The sequence below is a fragment of the Protopterus annectens genome, chromosome 11.part0 (assembly GCF_019279795.1).
Source record: "Protopterus annectens isolate FY-2018-M chromosome 11.part0, PAN1.0, whole genome shotgun sequence".
In the NCBI taxonomy this organism is placed as follows: Eukaryota; Metazoa; Chordata; order Ceratodontiformes; family Protopteridae; genus Protopterus; species Protopterus annectens.
The window spans coordinates 1,548,135,186-1,548,156,195 of NC_056745.1; the positions used below are offsets into that span (position 1 = coordinate 1,548,135,186).

At 44.9% G+C, this 21,010-nt stretch overlaps 1 protein-coding gene across 1 annotated transcript in view; it reads left to right on the forward strand.

The window, feature by feature from the left end:
• The window catches only part of GDI2 (GDP dissociation inhibitor 2), a 771,636-nt gene that overhangs the window by 549,195 nt on the left and 201,431 nt on the right, over positions 1-21,010 (forward strand). Inside the window, 4 exon segments of the mRNA XM_044088823.1 lie at positions 3,341-3,350; positions 6,314-6,332; positions 6,429-6,453; positions 8,862-8,867. Coding sequence (XP_043944758.1) covers positions 3,341-3,350; positions 6,314-6,332; positions 6,429-6,453; positions 8,862-8,867 — 60 coding nt within the window.

The window sequence follows — 21,010 nt, forward strand, 5'->3', positions numbered from 1 at the left end:
CTTACTCTCATTATTTGCTGCAGTCATTGTTCGCAATAAACGAAGATTTTATTCAAACAGTTATTTCCTTGGACTTATTTGCTGAATTTTGAATATCAGCCCGTGGTGCACTCTTCATCCTCTCTTTTTTACAGGGTTTCTTTAAGAACTAATACTCCTCTTTTGCCTAAAGTAGTATCCCACTTTTCTTTAAGCCAGGCTATCTGTCTCCGTTTTCTTTTCTAAACCTAAAAATGAGAGAAACTGGGCACTCCCATACTTTGTACTCCATACTTTGGATGTCTGCATTCAACTCTGTACTATCTTGGCAGGAGTAAGTCTTTCAGATCTTCGGAGCAGTTCAGTTCTTTGAGACGGTTAGAAGGGTCAACCTGTGTCAAACTTTGTTTAAGGCTGTTATCTTTTGTTGTACTCGCCACAACAAAACTATTCCAGGCAGTGTCAAGATCCCCTCTGCCCCAGGGCCTTAGCTTTATCTACAGCTTTTTGGAAAGGGTTGGATTCTTAAAGCAGCAACTTGATCCTCGCTATATACTTTTACAAAGCACTATAAGCTTATTTCCTTCTCTAGGTGTAGATCCAGCTCTGCTAGCACCATTCTCCAGGGTCATCTGAACCTTTCTCCCTCCATCTCCCAGCTAAGGCTACTGCAGTTGTGATCAAAATGATTAACATGGTACAGTTGAGTAAATAATGTTATAACAGTAGATGTTCAATGTTATCATAACAGTAGATGTTCAAATGATCACTGCTGCAGTAGCCACACCTCCGTCCACCCCTCCCCTTTTTGGTGTGCTTGTGCAAGGTTGTGAATGCATATTTTGTTCCTCCTAGCATTGTCCTTTCAAGGCTTGGCCTCTGTCTATGGTGGCTTGAAAGCTTTGAAAGGGCTTGGCACCCAAACCTGTCTAAGGTCAGCTCAGCTCAAGCTGTTAGTTTGGGTGACTGGAAGGTGCCCTGAGGCTTTGGAAACTCTGGATGCTGTATCCTTGACAGGATGTAACCCATATAGTGAAAGCTACTGCAAAGGAGATAGTTTCCTTGCACAACTGTGCTTTATGGTTTGTACATGGCTACCCTTTTTTTATAACTTTGCAGCTGCTGTCAGATCAGTAAATTCAGAAGTCCAGTAGATGGGTATTAATGCCAGTACCATATAAAATTGAAGTATGGTGTTTGCATTTGAAATGCATATTTACCCTTTACACGTTTAAAAAAAAAAAAAAAAAAAAAAACACATGAAATGTCCTCCCTTGAGTCACACTTGCAGTATTCCAGTACTGATGGGTTGTCCTACCTGAGGTAACTTGGCATCCGGCCAGCGTACCAACGCCAAAACCTTCCTGAAGCGCCAGATGTCTAGTGTAGGACCTCTGCCCTTTTGCAGAACACAGGGAATGCAGGTATTTCTCTACCTAGATAACCTCATTCAGGCCCCCTCACAGGACACTCTTTGGCTGCACCTAAATTTTACAAAGTCGCTTCTGGAAAGACAGGGTTTTACACTCAACCTCAAGACGTTTACACTGATACTGTCCCAAGATAGTCTTAGGTTTCAGACTGAGTGCACCCTCTAAATGACGGCCTTCTTCCCTCAAGAGAACATCCTGCCCATGCCTGTTTACTTGCAGTACATACTTCCTCTGGACCTAAGGAAGAGAAGTCTTAAGTGCTCTGTTCTGTATATGGCAGCTGCAGTACCCATGGTGCCATTCACCAGACCACGTATGAGAAAGATCCAGAGGTACTCTACTTTCCATATCCCATGATGGGTATCTCAAATTCAACTCAATCCAGGTTCCCCTTTGGGCCACTCACACCCACCCAGGACCTTCAAACAGATGCATCAGGTCTGGCTTGTGGTGTGTGGACAAGTCCTACAAGAGTTCAAGGATAAGAGATAACAGAGGTAATCTAAGTGAAGGAAATGAAAGCCCTTATTCAAGTACTTTAAATGATTCTTTTTTCCCTATCTATGGAACCTAGGCTCTCTGAAGATTTTCACAGATAACATGATGGTCTTTTTGTGGTACATCAACACACGGGACGATACCAGAAAACAAAAGGGTACAAAGTCTTACCAGTTGGCTTGGGACTTTACAGTAAAAATGAAAAAAGTCCCTGCAAGCTGTTTGCATTCCTTTAGAAGACAATGTTCTCGCAGATACACTAATCAGATCCAGGCAAGACGCTCAAGAATGGATGTTGAGCAGAGAGGTCCTCCTAGACACAAAGTACACTGATGGCATACTTCTCAAATAGACCTTTCAGCCTCCTGCCAGAACAAACGGCTCAAATTTATCTGCTCCAGGACCCATTATCTCTGGACATGGAGGGCAGACACCATGTCCTTCAACTTGGGGGAGGGGGTTCCCCTATGCTTTCTCCCCCTCCCTTTCAATCCCAGAGGTTCTCTTGAAGATCCAAAGGGACAAAAAAAAAACTTGTTAGGTACTCCCTTCTCAGCTTGACTCTTTGGGTGATAGAATCTTAATACTTTCCAGACACCAGTTTTCAGAGGATGTGCTCCAGGAGGGGAGAACCTATTGGCAGAAAGTCGTTCATCTCCATATGAAAGTTTTTTTTTGTTGTTTTTTGTCTCTCTCAAGAAAAATCTTGATCACCTTTGGTTGGCTATCCATTTTTATTTTGTCTTGTGCAGTTCATTCAAAAGTGGATTAGGATATTCCTCCATCAAAGCATACGTGTGCTGATGTTCTTCGTGTTTCACTGTTGCAGTCATTACATTTGGGTAATCTGCTGGCAGGTTGCCCTCAGTCGGCCTAAAAACAAAGTCTTGGGTCCTGCGTCTGTTGCGGTCTCCTCTTCCATGATGTCAGATCGTCAGGGGTATAAACCATGCAGCCACCGCCATTTTATTCAGTCTTTTTTGCTGTGTGGTGCCCGAAGCAGAAGCAGTTCGCAAGTGCCGGTCGGCCGACTCCTGAAATTTTTGCATTTGAGTTTCAGAATCAAAGTCTTCAAACCAAAGCTAAGTACCCCGTTGGGGAAACTTTTTCTTGCTCCTTACTGATGTCAGTAAAAGCTAATAATTGCATTACTTGTGGGAAGCAAATACCTCATAAGGATTTTCATTTGTACTGTATTCCTTGCCTAGGCCCAGATCATAACGTGTTTTGCTGTCTGTTTTGTGCTAGATTTAACCAACGCACTATTAAGCGTTGGTATATTTTTGCTTCTAAATATTTTGGAGCAAGATTTAATTATCCTGGAGTGTCGTCTGTTAGCAATCAGACTACCGGAGTTCACAACAAATGAAAAGAAAAACACAGAGACAGACCGTTTATGTCCAAAACAGACGAAGCTTCTCCTAAGCCAGTCGCCGATTTGCCGGTACTCAGTGAGGTGTTTTCGCAGCCCCTGATACCCGCTACTTTTGAGTCACAGGCCACTGCCGAGACCCATTCGGAGTCTGGTATGCTGCGAAATTCTGAGTATTGAACCCGCGGATGTGTCTCCCCTTGGATGGGTCCGGAGCTGCTGAGCAAGCACCGGCTTCTGAGGGTGTTTTCAGGCCTCAACATTTCTATATTAAACAGACGCCAGCCTCAAAAATAGGGTCAAAAACATCTGTCTAAAAAAACCAGATGAGCCACATGCTCAGGCCCCTATGCCTAAAAAACAGATTATCAAAATGGCTGAGGACTTAATTACCTTGATCAGGGGTTCCCAACCCCCCCCCCCCCCTACTAAGAGGGCCTAGGCAAGGCACTGATTATGAATCTTCAGATCAGGTTTCCATTTCTTCCGAATCCTCTTCGGTTCAGGAATTTTCTATTCCACCCTATGAGGATTCTGATGCAGAGGAATCCATCCTATCTGCATCTCCTGAGGATCTCTCTTTTAGAGAGACTTTGCATACTTTAAGGGAACATTTTCATTGGGAGAGTCAGAACTTCTCCAAATCAAAAAAGAGGCTTAGGGATTTCCTTCTTCAGCATTGGACTTTGGCAATACTTCCTGTATTAAAGACATTGTTGATGTGTTTTCGGAATCAAGCATGGCTCTTGATTCCCTACCTCCTGCTTTTAGTAAGCCAGACACACATTACAGGGTTCTTGACTCCCACAAATTTCTATTCAAAAATCCTGCTGCTGATCCTGAGACTATTTCACAGGGTCCCAAGGGTGTAAAGGCCTCTACAGCCAGAAATCCTACCCCCTCTAATAGAGATTCCAGGGCGCTGGATAGATGGGGAAAGAAGGTTTATGTCTGCAACCTTGGCAGTCCAGGGCCTTAAATTGCCAGTTTCATATGCTTAAATATCAACAGGATGTTATGAGCTTACTGAAACAGAAAATGATGTTGATTTCTGATTGTGGAAAACAGTTACAGGAATTATTGCATTCATGCAGAAGAAGTTGGAAAGCATACTTTGCAATGTGGTTTTGATTCCTTGGAGGCCACTTGCAGGGCCGCAGTTACTGGATCTGTGATTAGAAGGCATGCCTGGCTCAAGGAGCAAAATCTGCCTGATCATGTTAAAGCTAAATTGTTGGATGCCCCTTTGCAGCATGATGCTCTGTTTGGTAATAAGGCCGAAGAGGTTTTAAAGAAAATGGAAGACAAAGCTAAATCTATGCAAACTGTAAAAGATTTCTTGCAAGTGCAGCCACCCAGGTTCAGTAGGCACTGGCCTACTAAAATTGGTCCTTTCCTGTATCCAGCAGAGCCACTCAAGGCAAATCCAGATGCTCAAAAGGCTCCAGATACCAATCACAGGGTTCTTATAGGTCAAAGCAATGGGGTGCCTCCACCTCCAAATCTGGAGGAAACAAAGCACAACCCTACAGTAAGCAGTCTCAATGACTTTCCTCTACCTTAACCAAGCACTTACCTTTTGGCAGCCCCCTTGGGGGCAAACTAGCACTTCATGCACAAAATTGGCAGTTAATTACCCAGGACAAGTGGGTATTAAACATAGTATCCCAGGGGTACAGATTTCATTTCCATACTTTGCCAATTCCAAACGGATGGCCAGATCTGCCACAAAATTAGTGGGCAGAGACACAGAAACAAGTTGTCCCTCATAGATATGGGGGCTATTCAACCAGTACCAGAAAAGGAAAAAGGACAAGGCTTTTATTCAAGACTTTTTCTGGTACCCAGAAAAGACCATGCCTGGCGTCCAATACTGGACTTAACTATTTTGAACACGTTCCTGGACATTCCAAAATTCAAAATGCTGACTTTACAACAGCTACTGCCTATGCTGGGCATGAACGCTTGGTTAGTGACTCTAGACTTGAGGCATACCTGCATATCCCAATAAGGGAAACCTGCAGAAGATGCCTCCGCTTCAAGGCAGGTTTTTTGCTTTACCAATTCTCTGCACTGCCCTTTGGCTTCTCTACTGCGCCCAGGGTCTTTACAAAGTGCCTCGCACCAGTAATTGCATTCTGCAGACAAAGCAGCATACAAATTTATCCTTATCTGGACGACTGTCTCATTCAAGCAGAGGACAAGGACACTTCTTCAACATGTGGTTTTTGTAAAAAGGCTTCTAACATGCCTGGGGTACACAAACGAAAAGAAATCCTAACTGGTACCCTCTCAAATAATTACATTCCTGGGTGCAAGCTTGAATACAACTGCCCAGATGACTTACCTTACGCCAGACAAAGGCAACTGACAACATACTTCAAACAAATAACAAAAACCCAGTTATCTGCAAAACAAATTCTGCATGCGTTGGGGTTTATGGCATCCTGCATTTTACTAATTCCATATGCAAGACTGCATATGAGGAAACTTCAATGGTGCCTAAAAGGTTTATGGAGTCAACATTGCCACAGTCTGGAAACAGTGAAGTTGTCTAGCTCGCCTTCATTCTTGCTGGATGGGTTCGTAGCCGATCCTCGGCTCCGACTCTGCCTTCTACTAAAGCTCAAGAGCTTACTGGCTTGAGGCCTCCCCATATCCCACAATGTTAGGCGTCCGATACCCAGATCTTGTTTGCCGCTTCAGCTACGAGGTTGCGATTTTACCGGCTCCAGGTCGTATAAATCTTTTCTTGTAATTTTACTGTCAATATCTTATTTTTAGATAATTTTCCCTCAGTTTAATTAGATTGTCCCCCCCTTGAGATCCCACTTAGAACCTCTTTTTTCTGTTAGTTTCTCCACCCCCCCCCCCCCCCCACCTCACCCTTTAGGGTAGTGTTAGGCCTAATTAGCTACTTTTACTTAGTCTTGTAGTTTATTCTTGTATGATGTGTATGTATGTATATATATATATATATATATATATATATATATATATATATATATATATATATATATATATTTGTTAGTGATAGTTGTGTGGTTATAGTTATTATTACTGTTAGTTTACCTAGTGCGTGTGTGTCTTGTTTTAAGCACTAGTTACCTGTTCCCTTTGGTATCCCTTTTTTAATATGTCTAAAGATACCAAAGTCTCAGATTTCAAGAAGTGTGACTCGTGCTGTCAGAAGAGGTCTCTGACAGACTGTCACACTTGTGTTGATTGCTTGGGCCCCCTACACCTGCAGGACTCTTGTTCAGTCTGTCATGCCTTCAGTCCGAGAGTCCTGCAGGAGCAAGCTCATTTTGAGGGGCTTGCTTAAGCCAGAAGGATCCCCGGCTAAGCCTTCGGCGGGGAAATCCTTAAAGCCCGCCAAACCGTCTGCTCCCTGTTCGGAGCCGTCGCCGAGCGGAGCTCCTGCCTCCTCGTCTGTTCTGGCTGGAACTGTCACTTCGAGACCTCAGTCGGCTCCGACCTTTGTATCGGAGCCTTCTCTGAGTCGAAAACGTTCGAGGTCTCCCTCTTTAGAGTCCGTTCGTTCGGCTCCGAGGTCTCCATTACTTCAATCAGAGCGGAGCCATAGGTCCCATTCCTCTCGGTCCTCCAGGCTATCTGATCATGACTTGGAGAGGGTGGTCAGTAGGCTCCTAAAGTCGCAGGCACTGGCCAAAATGTTGACTAGCCCTTCTCAACAGACTGTGGCTATCCCTGTGTCTTCAACAGTTCCTCCTCCAACTCTACCACTCTTCGGAGCCGGAGCTCGTTGGGGCTCAAATCGTCGGAACGTCAGAGCCGATACCACACCTTTCGGCTCCCTCGTCGGCTCCGATCTCTTCATTGGTTCCGTCCTTGGTGGGATCCGGGCGCCGAGGGGGCGAGTGGCATCGGACCCTTGTCCGACCCCGTTCTCCCTCTCGGGGCCTCGGCGCAGGTGAGCTCTGCCCCGACATCGGCCTCGGAGACGTCCCTCTCGGTGCCAGGAGGGGTTCACATCTCTTCGGAGCGGGGACCCTCTTCTCTGCAAGATAGGGGCGCCTTCGATGTCATCAGGAGTGTGCTGACTCCTGTTGGCTCCGCGATCGACCCCTTCGGCTCCTCCCCCCATGGTGCCTGCTTCGGTCTCTGTCCACCCTCCTGACCCCAAGCGGGAGAACAGATGCCCCAGCTCACCCCATTGGGTGCATCTTCCTTTTCCGAGGCCTCCCCTGATCATTCAGAGGAGCCCCCTCAGAAGAGAAAATGTAAGAGGAAACATGTTGACTCCCCCAAGTCAGTCACGTCTGACACAGACTTGGAGGATTCGGAAGGGTCCCCAAGGTCCCCCTCTGAGGATGTCTCCTTCTCAGACATCCTTGAGATCCTTAGGCAGGGGGGGAACTGGACTGCCCTTAACCCTTCCGAGGACGAGTCTGTGTACCTGGACGCGTTTGGTTCTCGCCCTTCCACCTCCTGGGTGTCTCCGCCTTTCGACCCACTCATGAAAGTGGTGGCTCGGAAGGCGTGGACAGCCCCGGACACAGTGGAACCAACTCCCCGCAGGCCCACTAAATTCATTACAGCCCCATCTGACAGTTTCTGACAAAGGGTATCCCTGTTGATGCCATGGTGGTGGCAGCAGCCACTAAGAAGGAGTTGGCTGACCCTTCAGTGCCTGTCCATCCACCTAATAAAGAATCTAGGGCAATGGACAGGTACGGAAAGCGGATGTTTTCTTCAGCGACCTTTTCCATGCGGTCGCTGAATTATCTATGCCATTTCACCCGCCTTCAAAGGGATCTTCTCAAGGAACTGGGTGATGCCCTTCAGGGTCCATCAGCTGCAGGGTCTCAAGAAAAGATCAACTCCCAGCTGGCGACCCTTAACTATAGTCAACTCCTCCATGCGGCTCATTTCTTATGCAGCCGATGGGGCGAGTAGGGCCACAGGTACAGGCGTGGCTTTGAGAAGACATGCCTGGATGCGGATATGTAATTTTGCTGACTCCTTTAAGGTGTCCTTCACCAATACCCCCTTCGATGGTTCGGCTTTGTTTGGACCAGACGTGAAAGATACCCTTACCAGGTTTGAGCAGGAAGGCAAGACTCTGCCTTGGGAGTCTGTTTTTTTTCTACTCCCTCTAGACCATACCCTAAAGGTCAGAAGGGTGGAAAAATGTGGTTTCGGAAACCCCAGGGAGTCACGCCTGACACACATGGCGAGTTTCCCTCCAGGGGCAGAGGAGGGAACAATAATAGACACCGCCCGAGGGGCAGAGGGGGTACGCAAAATCAGGGTAGCAGAGAATCTTTCTCTGATAAACCCTTTCAGCACCCCTGAGGGGCTGCCCGACTGTCCCCCTTCGGAGGCATTCGGGGGAAGATTGTCATTGTACCCAGAAGCCTGGCAACTCCTCACACAAGACAAACTGGTACGGTCTATCATATCAGAGGGTTACAAAATTCCCTTTGTCCACATCCCTATACAAGCAAACAGGTCCCTTCCAGATGTTCCAACCGGTCTAAGGGAACAAGCAGTACTACAAATTTCAAAACTGCTAGAAAAATGGGCTATCCAGCCAGCCCCAGCAGACCAGCAAGGATCCGGTATTTACTCCAAGTTCTTTTTGGTACCAATAAAAACAGGGGACTGGAGACCCATTTTGGATCTCAGCAGGTTAAACAAATCTGTTCAAAGAACGAAGTTCCGGATGGTCACGCTTCAGTCCATTCTACCCTTTTGGGTCAGGACAATTGGATATGCTCCATAGACCTTCAGGATGCGTACTACCATATCAAAATGGACAGACGCTCCAGGAGGTTTCTCCGCTTCCGGCTGGGAGCCAGTCACTATCAATTCAGAGCCCTGCCCTTTGGTCTCACCACAGCCCCCAGGGTGTTCACCAAATGCATGGCAGTGGTTACGGCTCACCTGAGACGGCGAGGATTCCAGGTGTTTCCATATCTAGACGACTGGCTCCTAACTGCTTCCACCAGGCATCAGCTACTCAGAGCCAGGGATTATACCATCCAAACTTGCTCCGCGCTAAGTATCTCTATAAACTTCGAAAAGTCTGCATTGTCGCCTTGTCAATCTAACTTTTATAGGCGCAATATTAAATACAAAAGAGCTGTGTGCAAAACTTCCCTTAGAAAGAGTATCAGACATTCGCCGACATGTTCAAACCTTACTACAGTGCAAGAGAATTCAGGCCAGATTTGTACTGAAAACCTTGGGTCTCATGGCAGCAGCAGTCACGTTACTTCCCCTGGCTCGTTTTCACATGCAGATTCTTCAGTGGATGCTTTTTACCCAATGGTCTTCTCAACAGCTTCCGATGTCTCACAACATAATAATCACCCAGTCATGCAAAGACTACCTTTCTTGGTGGATGGTCTCCTCTCAAGTACTTCAGGGCAGACCGTTTGTTCTTCCTCCTCCTGTTGCCACGGTGACAACGGATGCCTCCCTGATCGGGTGGGGGGGGGGCATTTTCAGGGCAGGACTGTCCCGGGCACTTGGCAACCCTTAGAGTACCACCTGCACATAAACGTCTTGGAGATGAGAGCGGTACTTTTAGTGTTGCAAGCTCTTCAGGACTCTACCTACCGGGACTATTGCAATTCAGACAGACAATATGTCTGTAGTGTGGTACATCAACAAGCAGGGCGGAACCAGGTCCTATCCTTTGTCGAGAAGCACTCAGACTCTGGCAGTGGGCGATCTCCTCTCAACAGTTTCTGATAGCAACGTACATCCCCGGGAAGTCCAACGTCATAGAGGACCGGCTAAGCAGAGCCATTCTCAAGTCTCACGAGTGGTCTCTCAATCAGTTAGTAGTGGACAAAATTTTCTGCAGATGGGGTCAACCTTGCTGCGACCTTTTCGCAACCCCTCTCAACAGCAAGTGCAACGACTTCTTCACTCTTCCCCCTCCCCGGCCACTCCCCCAGAGACGCTCTAGTTCACAATTGGCCCCGGGGTCTTCTGTATGCATTCCCTCCTTTTCCCTTAATTCCAAAACTGATTCAGAAAGCGACCGCATTGGGATCCAGGATGATCCTCATTGCCCCTTACTGGCCTCGACAAATTTGGTTCCCATTCCTGCATCGTCACCTGCTGGAGCAGCCCTGGAATCTGGACCCAGTGCCAGACCTCTTGATCCATCAGTCGGGCGGGCTGCACCAATCCCTTCAGTCTCTCAACCTCACAGCTTGGTTGCTCCACTTCCAACCTTAGCCAGGCTTCCACATATTTCTCAGCCAGTGCGTGAAATCATCCTTTCTTCGCACAAATCTACCAGGAAGACTTATGCTAGTAAGTGGAAACGTTTCTCTTTCTGGGCAGAGGCTAGAAATATAGACCCCTTTACAGCCCCTGTCCATAACGTTTTAGATTTTTTGGCAGAACTTTTTCGAGCAGGTTCCTCATCTGCCACCATTAGAGTCCAGTTGGCTGCTATCGCTAATTTCCACGCTGGCCTGTCAGAATCCAGCATAATGTCCCACAAACTTTGTAAAGCCTTTCTTAAAGGGGCTATTTTACTTAGGCCCCCGGTTAAAGATCCCCCGCCTCCATGGGATTTGAACGTGATATTAACTTCATTGATTCTCCCTCCTTTTGAACCTGCGGCTTCCTGTTCCTTAAAATTACTCTCCTTGAAGAGACTCTTCTTAGTAGCCATCACTTCAGCTAGAAGAGTGTCGGAACTTCAAGCCCTCTGTATTCGTCCTCCTTATCTTGTTTTTCACAAAGATAGTTTCACTCGGGACTAATCCTTCCTTTTTACCCAAAATACCTTCCGAGACCAGTCTGAATCAGGCTATTGATCTTCCTGTCTTTTTTAACTATTCGAACAGAGCTGAACAAAAGTTGCACTATTTGGACATTCACAGGCAATTACGTTTTTATTTGGCTAGGACTAAACAAACAAGAAAATCGGACCAATTCTTCCTGTCCTATGTTCAGGGCAAGCAGGGCCTGCCAGTTTCTAAAGTAACCTTATCCAGGTGGTTGGCCTCCATTATTACTTTGATTTACCAGCTAAGACATAAAGAACTCCCTACAAAACCAAAAGCTCATTCCACCAGAGCATTAACTACGTCGGCAGCTTTTCAGGCAAGACTTCCAATGGAATCTATTTGTGCTGCAGCCACATGGGCCACTCCTCATACTTTCATTTCACATTACAAATTGGATATGACCTCCAGGAGTTGAGCTGATTTTGGTTCCACTGTGCTCAAGAGTCTGTTCCGATGAGCCACCCAGGGCTAAGGTGCTAGGGACGCTGTCCCATCCAGCAAAAATGAAGGCGAGATAGACAACTTAACATTAAGAAGTTATGTACCTACCATAACGTTCCATGTTAGTTGTTGTCTTCTCGCCTTCTTTCTTGCTTCCCACCCTCCATCCCCCTAGCCTGGATAGACCGAGAAGAATCCCTTTTGAGGCCTTCTTCCTCTGGTTGACTCAAGTTACGTCCTCTGTTTTTAGCACTGTAGGTAAACCTTGTAGTGGGGACAGGTGTTTCCATGGTGTTAGCTCTACCAAACGAGATCTGGGTATCTGACGCCTAGCATTGTGGGATATGGGGAGGCCTCGAGCCGGTAAATAGCTCTCAAGCTTTAGTAGAAGGCAGAGTCGGAGCTGAGGATCGGCTCCAAACCCATCCAGCAAGAAAGAATGTGAGAAGAAGACAACTAACATGGAACGTTATGGTAGGTACATAACTTAATTTCTCATTCCCTGCCTACAACAGGAGTTTCTTTGGTGGGCAGAGACATGTCACCAAAACAAGGGCTGTCATTCACTCTACCCCTGACACCCAAACCCTAACTACAGACTCGTCAGATTATGCTTGCGGGGCCCACCTGGCGGGGAGATGCATTCAGGGCAAATGGAGCCCAAAACAAGTGCATCTGCATTATCAACCAGAAAGAGATGCTAGCTGTTCAGAATGCTCTGACAGCCTTCAAGAACTTACTTCATCCAGGACTGCTACTGAAAAAGATGGACAACACCACGGTTATGTGGTACATAAACAAGCGGGGGGGGGGGGGTACACATTCCTACCCCCTTTGCAGACTAGCCATGGCATTGTGGAACACAGCTTTGACTTACCAAATGCATCTTCAAGCTCAGTTCCTGCCAGGAAAGCAAAATACTCTGGCAGACGACGTAAGCAAAAATCTTATGGACCCGCACGAATGGAAACTGGATCCACAAATCTTCAGCATGTTAACACAGAAATGGGGGAGCCCAGACATAGATCTATTTGCCTCTCCCCAAAATTATCAGCTGGAAAATTCTGCACAAGAACTTATCACAGAAAAGCATGGAAAGTGGATGCCCTATCCTTCAGTTGGAAAAACCTTTCAGTCTATGCTTTTCCCCTTCTGCCTCTTCTCTCCAAGGGTCTTACTAAGTCAGACAGGAAAAACCAAAAATGATGCTAGTTGCTCCGGACTGGCCTCGCCAGCACTGGTACCCAATTCTAAGGAATATGTCTCACCTTCCTCCTTGGTACTTGCCTCAAATTACCTCCTCTACTGTCTCAGCAGAACAATTAAATTCTGCACACACAGCTCCAAACTCTGAATCTTGCAGCATGGCTGATCATTTAATTATTCAAACACCACCTCTCAGTAAATCTGTGATGGATGTCATTTTGGAAGCCAGAAGGCCTAGTACTAGAAAATCTTATGCTGATAAATGGAAGAGATTCTGCACTTGGAACCAAGCACAAGGAACAGACACAGCAAAGCCCAATATTCCTCAGATTTTACAATATTTGACTGAGATGCTTGACAAGGGCCTATCTTTTTCTTCAATAAAAATCCATGCCTCTGCCATCTCGGCTCATTACAACACAGAGCCTCCCCTCTTTTCTTATCCTCTGCTTAAACGGTATCTTAGGGGGGCAAATAATTTAAGGCCTCCCAGATCATCACCAACTCTTGCATGGGACCTCAATTTTGTGCTGAAAAAACTCACCCTGCCTCCTTTTGAACCAGCAGCTACTGCGGATATGAAATTTCTATCTTGGAAAACGGCTTTTCTCTTGGCAATCGCTTCAGCCAGAAGGGTTTCAGAACTACAGGCTCTCATGGCTCTGGAGCCTTTTATTACATTTTACCCGGACAGGGTGTCCCTCAGGACCAATCCTTCTTTTATGCCTAAGGTGGTGTCCAGTGTGGCTCTTAACCAGACAATTCACTTGCCAACATTTTGCCCAAATCCGCAGAACAAGGGGGAGCAGATTCTGCATTCATTGGACGTACACAGACAACTAAGATTCTACTTAAACAGGACCAAATCTGTCAAAGTCTGAGCAACTACTGGTAGCATTTGCTGCAGGGTCAGAGGGGAAGGCTATTTCAAAGCAGACTGTGTTTCTAAGTGGATAAGGCACTGCATTCGTTTCTGCTACTTGCACAATGGTAAACCTGTACCCAAGGGATCAGGTCACATTCCACCAGGGCTGCCTCTACCTCAGCAGTATTTCTCAGAGCAGTTCCAACCAATGACATTCTAGAGGCTGCTACTTGGAGCTCTGTTCACACCTTCATAAAGCATTATCATTTGCCTCTCTTCTCCAAATCCAGGGCAGGCTTTGCCACTGCAGTTCTGCAGGGCCTTATAGCCACTCCTAATGCTGTTTAGTTCCATCCTCCCATCCATAGTTTTGGGATTCTACCCAAATGTAATGACTGCAACAGTGAAACACGAAGAACATAGTACAGTTATGTACACTTGCCATAAATGTAGATGTTCGAGTGTATTCACTGTTGCAGTCCGGGTTACCCACCCGCCACCCCCCTTTTCTATAACTTTTCTTTCCTTCACTATATACTAAAGCCTTTGTGGTGTATTTGCTTTTAGATGAAGGTAAAGTTTATGCTGCTAAAAGTGCTTTTAGATATATTTGTTTATATATACATTTTTTTTTGCTCCCCATTTGGGGGGGCACCTGACATCTGGGTCAAGAAAAACTGAATAAAATGGTGTCTGCTGCATGTTTTATACCCCTGATAACCTGATGTCATGGAAGAGAAGACAGCAACTGACGCAGGACCCAAGACTTTGTTATTCAGGCCAACTAAGAGCAACCTGCCAGCAGATTACCCAAATGTAATGACTGTAACAGTGAATACACTCTAACATCTACATTTATGGTAAGTGTACACAACTGTACTTTTGTCTACATGCATTTAAACATTCCCTTGCTTTCTAATATTGTGTGAACAATTTTGAAAACTCATCTTTCACTTGAACCACCTTAGCAGGGCTCTGCTTCTCTGGGATCTGAACTGTGTTTTTGGAAGAACTTGCCTTACCACCATTTGAACCAGCAGCTGCCTTCTCATTAAAATTCTGTACCTGGAAAACGTTGTGGTTGCTCTTACCTCTGCCAGAAGAATTTCTGAGCTACAAGCCCTAATGGCCATCTGCTTTCCTTATCTTACATAAGGATATGGTCTCCTTAAGGGCTATCCCTTCATGCCTAAAGTAGTAAATGAGCTGTCACTCAAGCAGGCTATCCATTTTCCTACCTTCTTCACTAATCCACAGAACAGGAGTGAGATGCCTAAGAGTCTTGGATAAGACACACGTTTTCAGAAAACCGACCAGCTGTTTTGCATCCTTCCAGGAGGCCAAGTTGGATAACCCGGTCTCCAAGCAGACTTCTCTCCAAATGGATCTCTAAATCCATTTTCTTCAGTTATACCTTTCATGGGAAGTCCCTGTATTCATTGTGCGCACCCATTCCACCAGAGCAGTCTCTTTGTCTGGAGCCTTCTTCAAAGGCATTATATACAGAACTGTGCCTGGTTGTCAGTTCACACCTTTACTAGACACTACAAAGTGGATGCATTCTCCGGATGTAGAATCTCTTGCTGGAGCTCTCCTGATGGGATTGATAGCTTTCCTGTTTCCAACCCAGCCACCCTCATCCTGTGGTTCTGGGAACCGCTCATCAGTGTTGGAATACTGCAGCAGTGATCCAAGGAAGGACATAGTACACTTAAGTCAGAACTTGCCATAACAGTAGATTTTTCTTTTGTAGTCAGTGTTGCAGTACTGATTTCTGGAATCTTCTTGCCATGCAGAAGCCCATGACCAGCCTGTTTTTGGGTCTTCGCGTCATCCTTAACCGATGAACGTCCAGTATCTGGATGTCAGGGTACAAGGAAAACGCCCATCAGCATTCGGTTCTTTCTAACCATGCAGTCCCAAAACCTACTGGCACATTTCTTCTGGAGGCCACCATGGTTTCTGGCCTGCATTTGAATTCAGCCATGGTTCACATGTCAGTTTAGTCTCAGCTCGTTCTGCAGGCCTCAACTTCTGACATCCGCACCATGTCTACCAAGGGAGATTCCTAGTCTTCTCAGACTACCAAAGTTAAAATCGGAAGAACACATCCTTTGGTTGGCCCTGTAGAATGGACAACCAAATCAAAGCAAATTACTTAATTTGTTTTGCCACCACTTCAACACAGACCGAAGCCCAAACAACTTCCTAAAAACTGGACTGGAATTTATAGCTTTCATGAAATCTAGAGAGCCATCTCTTTCATCCACTTCTAAGACCTCCCCATCTTAAAGGAGCATAGAAGTAGTTTTTTCAGGAAGAGAGACTCCTCTGCCTCTGAGAATGAAGAATTGTATTACTTTGGACATTTACCACCTCACTTAGCCAGGCTCATATGTGGGTTAAACGCTCTTGTCGACCTTTCCTTTGGAAATACCCTACATAGAGTGAAGGAGACTTTCATTTGGGCGAGTAAGCAGTTCTCCCAGGCCCATACACATGATAGGGAACTCCTAAGTCTTCCTTGACCCAGACAACTGGCTATTCCTCCATTGCACATTTTATTATATTTTTTCAAAGACCTATCTCTACACTCGCTGTTCCGTCTCTATTAAATTTGTACCTAAAGGGCCAAAAAGCCATCATTTTCCTAATGATAGGGAAAGCAGATTACTAGACAGATTTGGGAAGAAAGCTTATGCATTTGCCACCCTGGCAATGGAAGTTTTGAATGGTCAATGCTAACATATGTTTTAATCCCTTCAAAACAAAATGGTAGCTAAGGTAGACTTCATGATGGATTAAACCTTATCCAAGGAAATTCATGAGATAGCCGGAGTAGCTTTATAAGTCACTAGATGTTCCTTCAAAATGTGGCTGTGATGCCTTAAATAAGCTTCTTACTGAGCAGCTGCCACAGGTGATGTCATCCAAAAATGCATGTCTCAAGACCCAGCCCCTGTCAGATCAGGTAAAGGCTGAACCATGAGATGCCCCTTTGAACGATGAATTCCTTTTTCATCCACTAAATTAGGTTTTGAGAAACTGGACAATAAAGGGGGAAGCAGATTAAACTGTCAAAGAAGTTATCCTTCTCAGACTTCAAGGTACAGCAGAAACTACCCTGCAAAACCTTGGCCTTTCCCTTGTTTTTAGGTAAGAGGCTTCTTTGTGGATTTAAAAAAAAAGTCTGAGATTGCAACCAGAAAAATCATAAAGGGGAAAGAGGGCTCCAGTGAACCCACCCAGCACCAAAAGCAGCTGTGACTGTTCTACTCCATCCTCCCTTACCCCATACCATCCCTCCCAGACCCCTTGCAGGGAGACTTCTTCCTAAACCAGTGGAAAGCCCATGACCAAGGGACCATTGGGTCTACAACATCCTAGAGAAAGGGGTTCTGTATTCAGTTCAAAGAAATCGCACCTTTTTGGGGCATTCCAAAACCATCAAAAGAGCAGGAAAGTCTCTTACCACCTATCCTCTGGGAACTGCTTAAAGATCCATTCACCATGTCCCTCAAGAACAGGATGGGAAAGGCTTCCTTTTCAAGGATTGTTCTAGTCCCAAGAAAAGAGTGCTTGGAGACTCATCTTGGACCTCTCAAAGAATAGACGTAAAGGATGCTTATTTCCATGTCCCCATAGCAGCCAGTCACAGTACCTACAGTTTATAGCAATAAGCACCTGCTTCCAGTTTTGTGGTTTCATACTACACCCAGAGTTTTCATAAAGTGCCCAGCTCCTCTGATAATGCAGAACTCATGGGGTCCATACATCTCACTATTCCTCAAACATGTATCTTATTGGGAGCCATCATAGGCTCTGTTCAACAGCCTTTTTCCACAGGATAGTGTGTGTTCTTGACACGCTACCTGACCGGTCTGCTTCCAGAACAGGTCATCACTGCAAGAGAATTCCTGAGGATACTGAGGTACGTGGCATCATGCATCGTCATGATTCCATTTGCAGAGCTACACATGAGGAAAATTTAGTGGTTCCTATAAAAATTTCTGGAAACGGCACTCCCAACCCCTGGATTCTTGACTGCCCCTTCTTGCATTCCTGAAAAGAGAACTAATATGGTGGAAGAGCACCATCCAGCAGAACCCACCAGAAAGTCAAGATTGTCACTATGGACATCTCAGAAATAGCATGGGGAGCCCACATAGGTACAGGACATTTTTTGTCTCCACACAAAAAGTTGATTTATAAACCAAAAGAATAAAAAAAAACTAACAATTCAAGTTGTAAGATGCTTAACAGTACAAAAACAGAGACATATACAATATGAATATATAAAAGGCAAAAGTACAGTATTTTGAGAATGCTGTAACTATGTTTGGAAAGTTTGGTTAGCATAGTTATTTGCAAGGAATGTAGTAATGCCTAAAATAAAAAAAAAAAATTCAGATTAACATCATGGCATAGTATAACAAAGATGTATTTAATAGCATAGGTACCAACTTCAGAGAGAGTAGATACCAGGCAGATATGTTAATTGAGAGAAGAAAAATTCATTAGGTAATTTCCTGACAAGTACATATCCATCAAGAAAATGCAAAGCACCAGTTGAAAGGAAAAACGGTAAAACCAGAACAAGAGAGTACATTCAAATGAAGTCCCCAGTTGCACTGGGACAAAAGCACTAAATTTTTTTGTTTTTTGTTAAAGGAAGGTGTGGAAACCTACTCTATCTCCAGTTTCTCCAGTTCTAAGTACATATCCATGCATGTTGAAAATTAATTTTTAGTTGCTTTTTGAATTTGCCACTTTTGGTAGTGGAGCGAAGGGACAGTGGAAGTTTGTTCTGCAAGTGTGCAATTGAATGACTGTAAGGTATTTTTTCCAGTATTTTTGTTTGGCTTGGTCACCTGCAGAAGGTTTTGTTGTGTGCTTCTGAGGTCACGATTGGGTGTGTAGGGTGTAATTATGGATGTAAGGGCAGGAGTTGGGGCTATTAAAATGCTGTGTGCAATTTGTAGTTATGATGTTTGAAGCATGTGGGGGAGATCAAGCCATCATAAGCTTTTCAAGGATATAAAGTGATTGGATTTGTAGCTGTTACTGCCTGTGAATCTTGCTGTCTTATAAGTGGTTTCTAATTTGATTGAGATTATTTTGGAGGGACCAGCATACAGCAGGGATGGTAGAATAAATGTTTGAGCCAGTATAGGTCTAGATTTGTTAAGTATATATTTGTTGCAGTGTAGAAGACCTAGTTTTTGATTAGACTTTTTGAAGCAGTTTGAGGTGTACATTGAATTTTAATTGGTCTATAGTAACACTAAGCAATTTGGTGATTGAGTCTGTGGTGATAACTGTATTGTCTAAGGATGAGATGGCAAAGTTGTCTTTAGCTGGATTTTGGAAGGAAAAGAAGCTTGTTTTTTGGGGAGTTGAGTAACAAGTTGTTTTCAGTTGGCCATTGTTCTACTAGGTGCGGAGATTGAGTGAGTGTGAGGATTGTGTATATTGTCGAAGGTGTTGTGTCTGCTTACTGTATTAAGTTAGAGTGGGGGCAGGCAATATGGAGGTTATTTGTAAATATATTAAAAAGTAGAGGGTCCAGGATAGAACCCTGGAGAAACCCTGGTCTTAAGATGGAAAGGGAAGAAGGATGTTTGCCATTTGATGGGCGTTTGCCATTTGATGGGCTGATACTGTTTGAGAGGTAGCTGTTAAACCAGGAGCTAGTGGAGGTAGAGTTGTAGGTTGGAATATTTGTTTAGGAGGATGGGATGGGAAACTGTATCAAATGCTTTGGATAGGTCAAGGAATAGAGCTAATACAAGTTTCTTATCTCTGGCTTAGGCAGTGTGTGTGAAAGATAAGAGGGCAGTGGTAGTACTGTGTGAAGGTCGTAACCATGCTGTGTGGGTGTAATTAGGTGTGCCTGTAAGAGATGGTTTAGTATTTATCTATACATTTTTACAGTATCTTGGATAAGGAGAGTAATATGGCAAATATGCCTGTAATTTGAGGGTTCTGTAGAATTTCCTCCCTTGTGAAGGGGTATTATGAAATTTTTTTTCCAGATATCTGGTACTGTATTTTTTTGGATGGATCTGTTTGAAGTATAGATACAGGGTATGCTACAGATTCGGCTACATGTTTGAGAAATAATCGAAGTTTTTCGGCTGTGGAAGAGGTTTGAGTTTGTGATCTGAAGTTGCTATGGGTGGTAGGGAGAATGATAGAAGAGATGAGGTGGGAGGTGGAGTCTTTATATCGAGAGTTTCTGTTTTGGTAAGCTTTCATTTTCTTTCAGTGAAAATTTAGTAGACTTGCAGTTTCATTAGAAGGTTTGTTAGGGAAGGGTTTTGGTGAAGAGGGGTTCCCTGGAGATAGTAGTTTCAGTGCCAGAATTTCTTTGGGATGGAATGTGGGTTGCTCAGATTTTTGATAAAAAAATGTGTGTAGTAGGACCTGCTTTTTTGTTTGGTTGCTAAGCTGTTTATATAAGTTCAAGTGGAAAGTTGAGTTTTTTTTTTTTCCATGCTCTCCAGGCACGCTTGCTCATAAGTGATTGAGTTGCCTGGTTTAGCCATGGTGCATAATTGCATTTCAGCCCAGTTTTCTGTTGGGAGCCAGGCTGTTGAGAGTTTCTAAGAATAAATTGTTGTAGCTTTGGACAGTCTCATTCAGAGGTAATGTGAGTAGGAATGACCAGTTTACAGTGGACAGTAATTTTAGGGTGACAGGGTTGTAGTTTTTAAGGTCAGAAGAGACTCTATTGGTGGCTCTTAAGAATGGGAGCGTGTCTGACTGCTGAGGTACAGAGGTAGTCATTAAAGGAGCTAGGTAGGGTGGAAGGGTTATGGTAGCACTTGGGCGCTGGATACTAATATCCAGCCTATAACCTGGCCATTCTGTGAATTTTTTTGCTGTCGCATGGGTGAGGTGATCAGCTGGGTAAAGCCATAAATGTTTATAGAGTAGCTAGGGGATGCAGTATTAACAAGGTACATAAAGAGTAGCTTTATCCAATCCCTCAATCTCCTGTACAGTCTTGCCAGGAAAATTTTGATGCTGGCTCAAGAGATGGGGCTAACCCTCATAGCCTTTTATATTCCAAGCCAGAACAATACCCTAGCATATTGACTAAGCAGGGACCCTCTAGACCCCAATGAATGGATGTTGGAAAGAGAGGTTTCTTGGATCTGACTGTACAGTAGAGAAAACCCCTCAGTAACCCTCAGTAGACCTGTTTGCCTCTCTCCACAACAGGCAACTACAGAAGTATTGCTCCAGCACCCAACAGACAGGAGCTTGGAAGACTGATGCATTCTCCTTCACATGGACAAACTGGTTCCTGTATGCATTCCCACCTCCCCCCCCCCCCCGATTCCCAGGGTTACTAGCAAAAATTGGGGAGGACAGACCTAGCATGATCGTAGTGGTCCCTTTCTGGCTGGGACAACACTGGTTCTCCCTC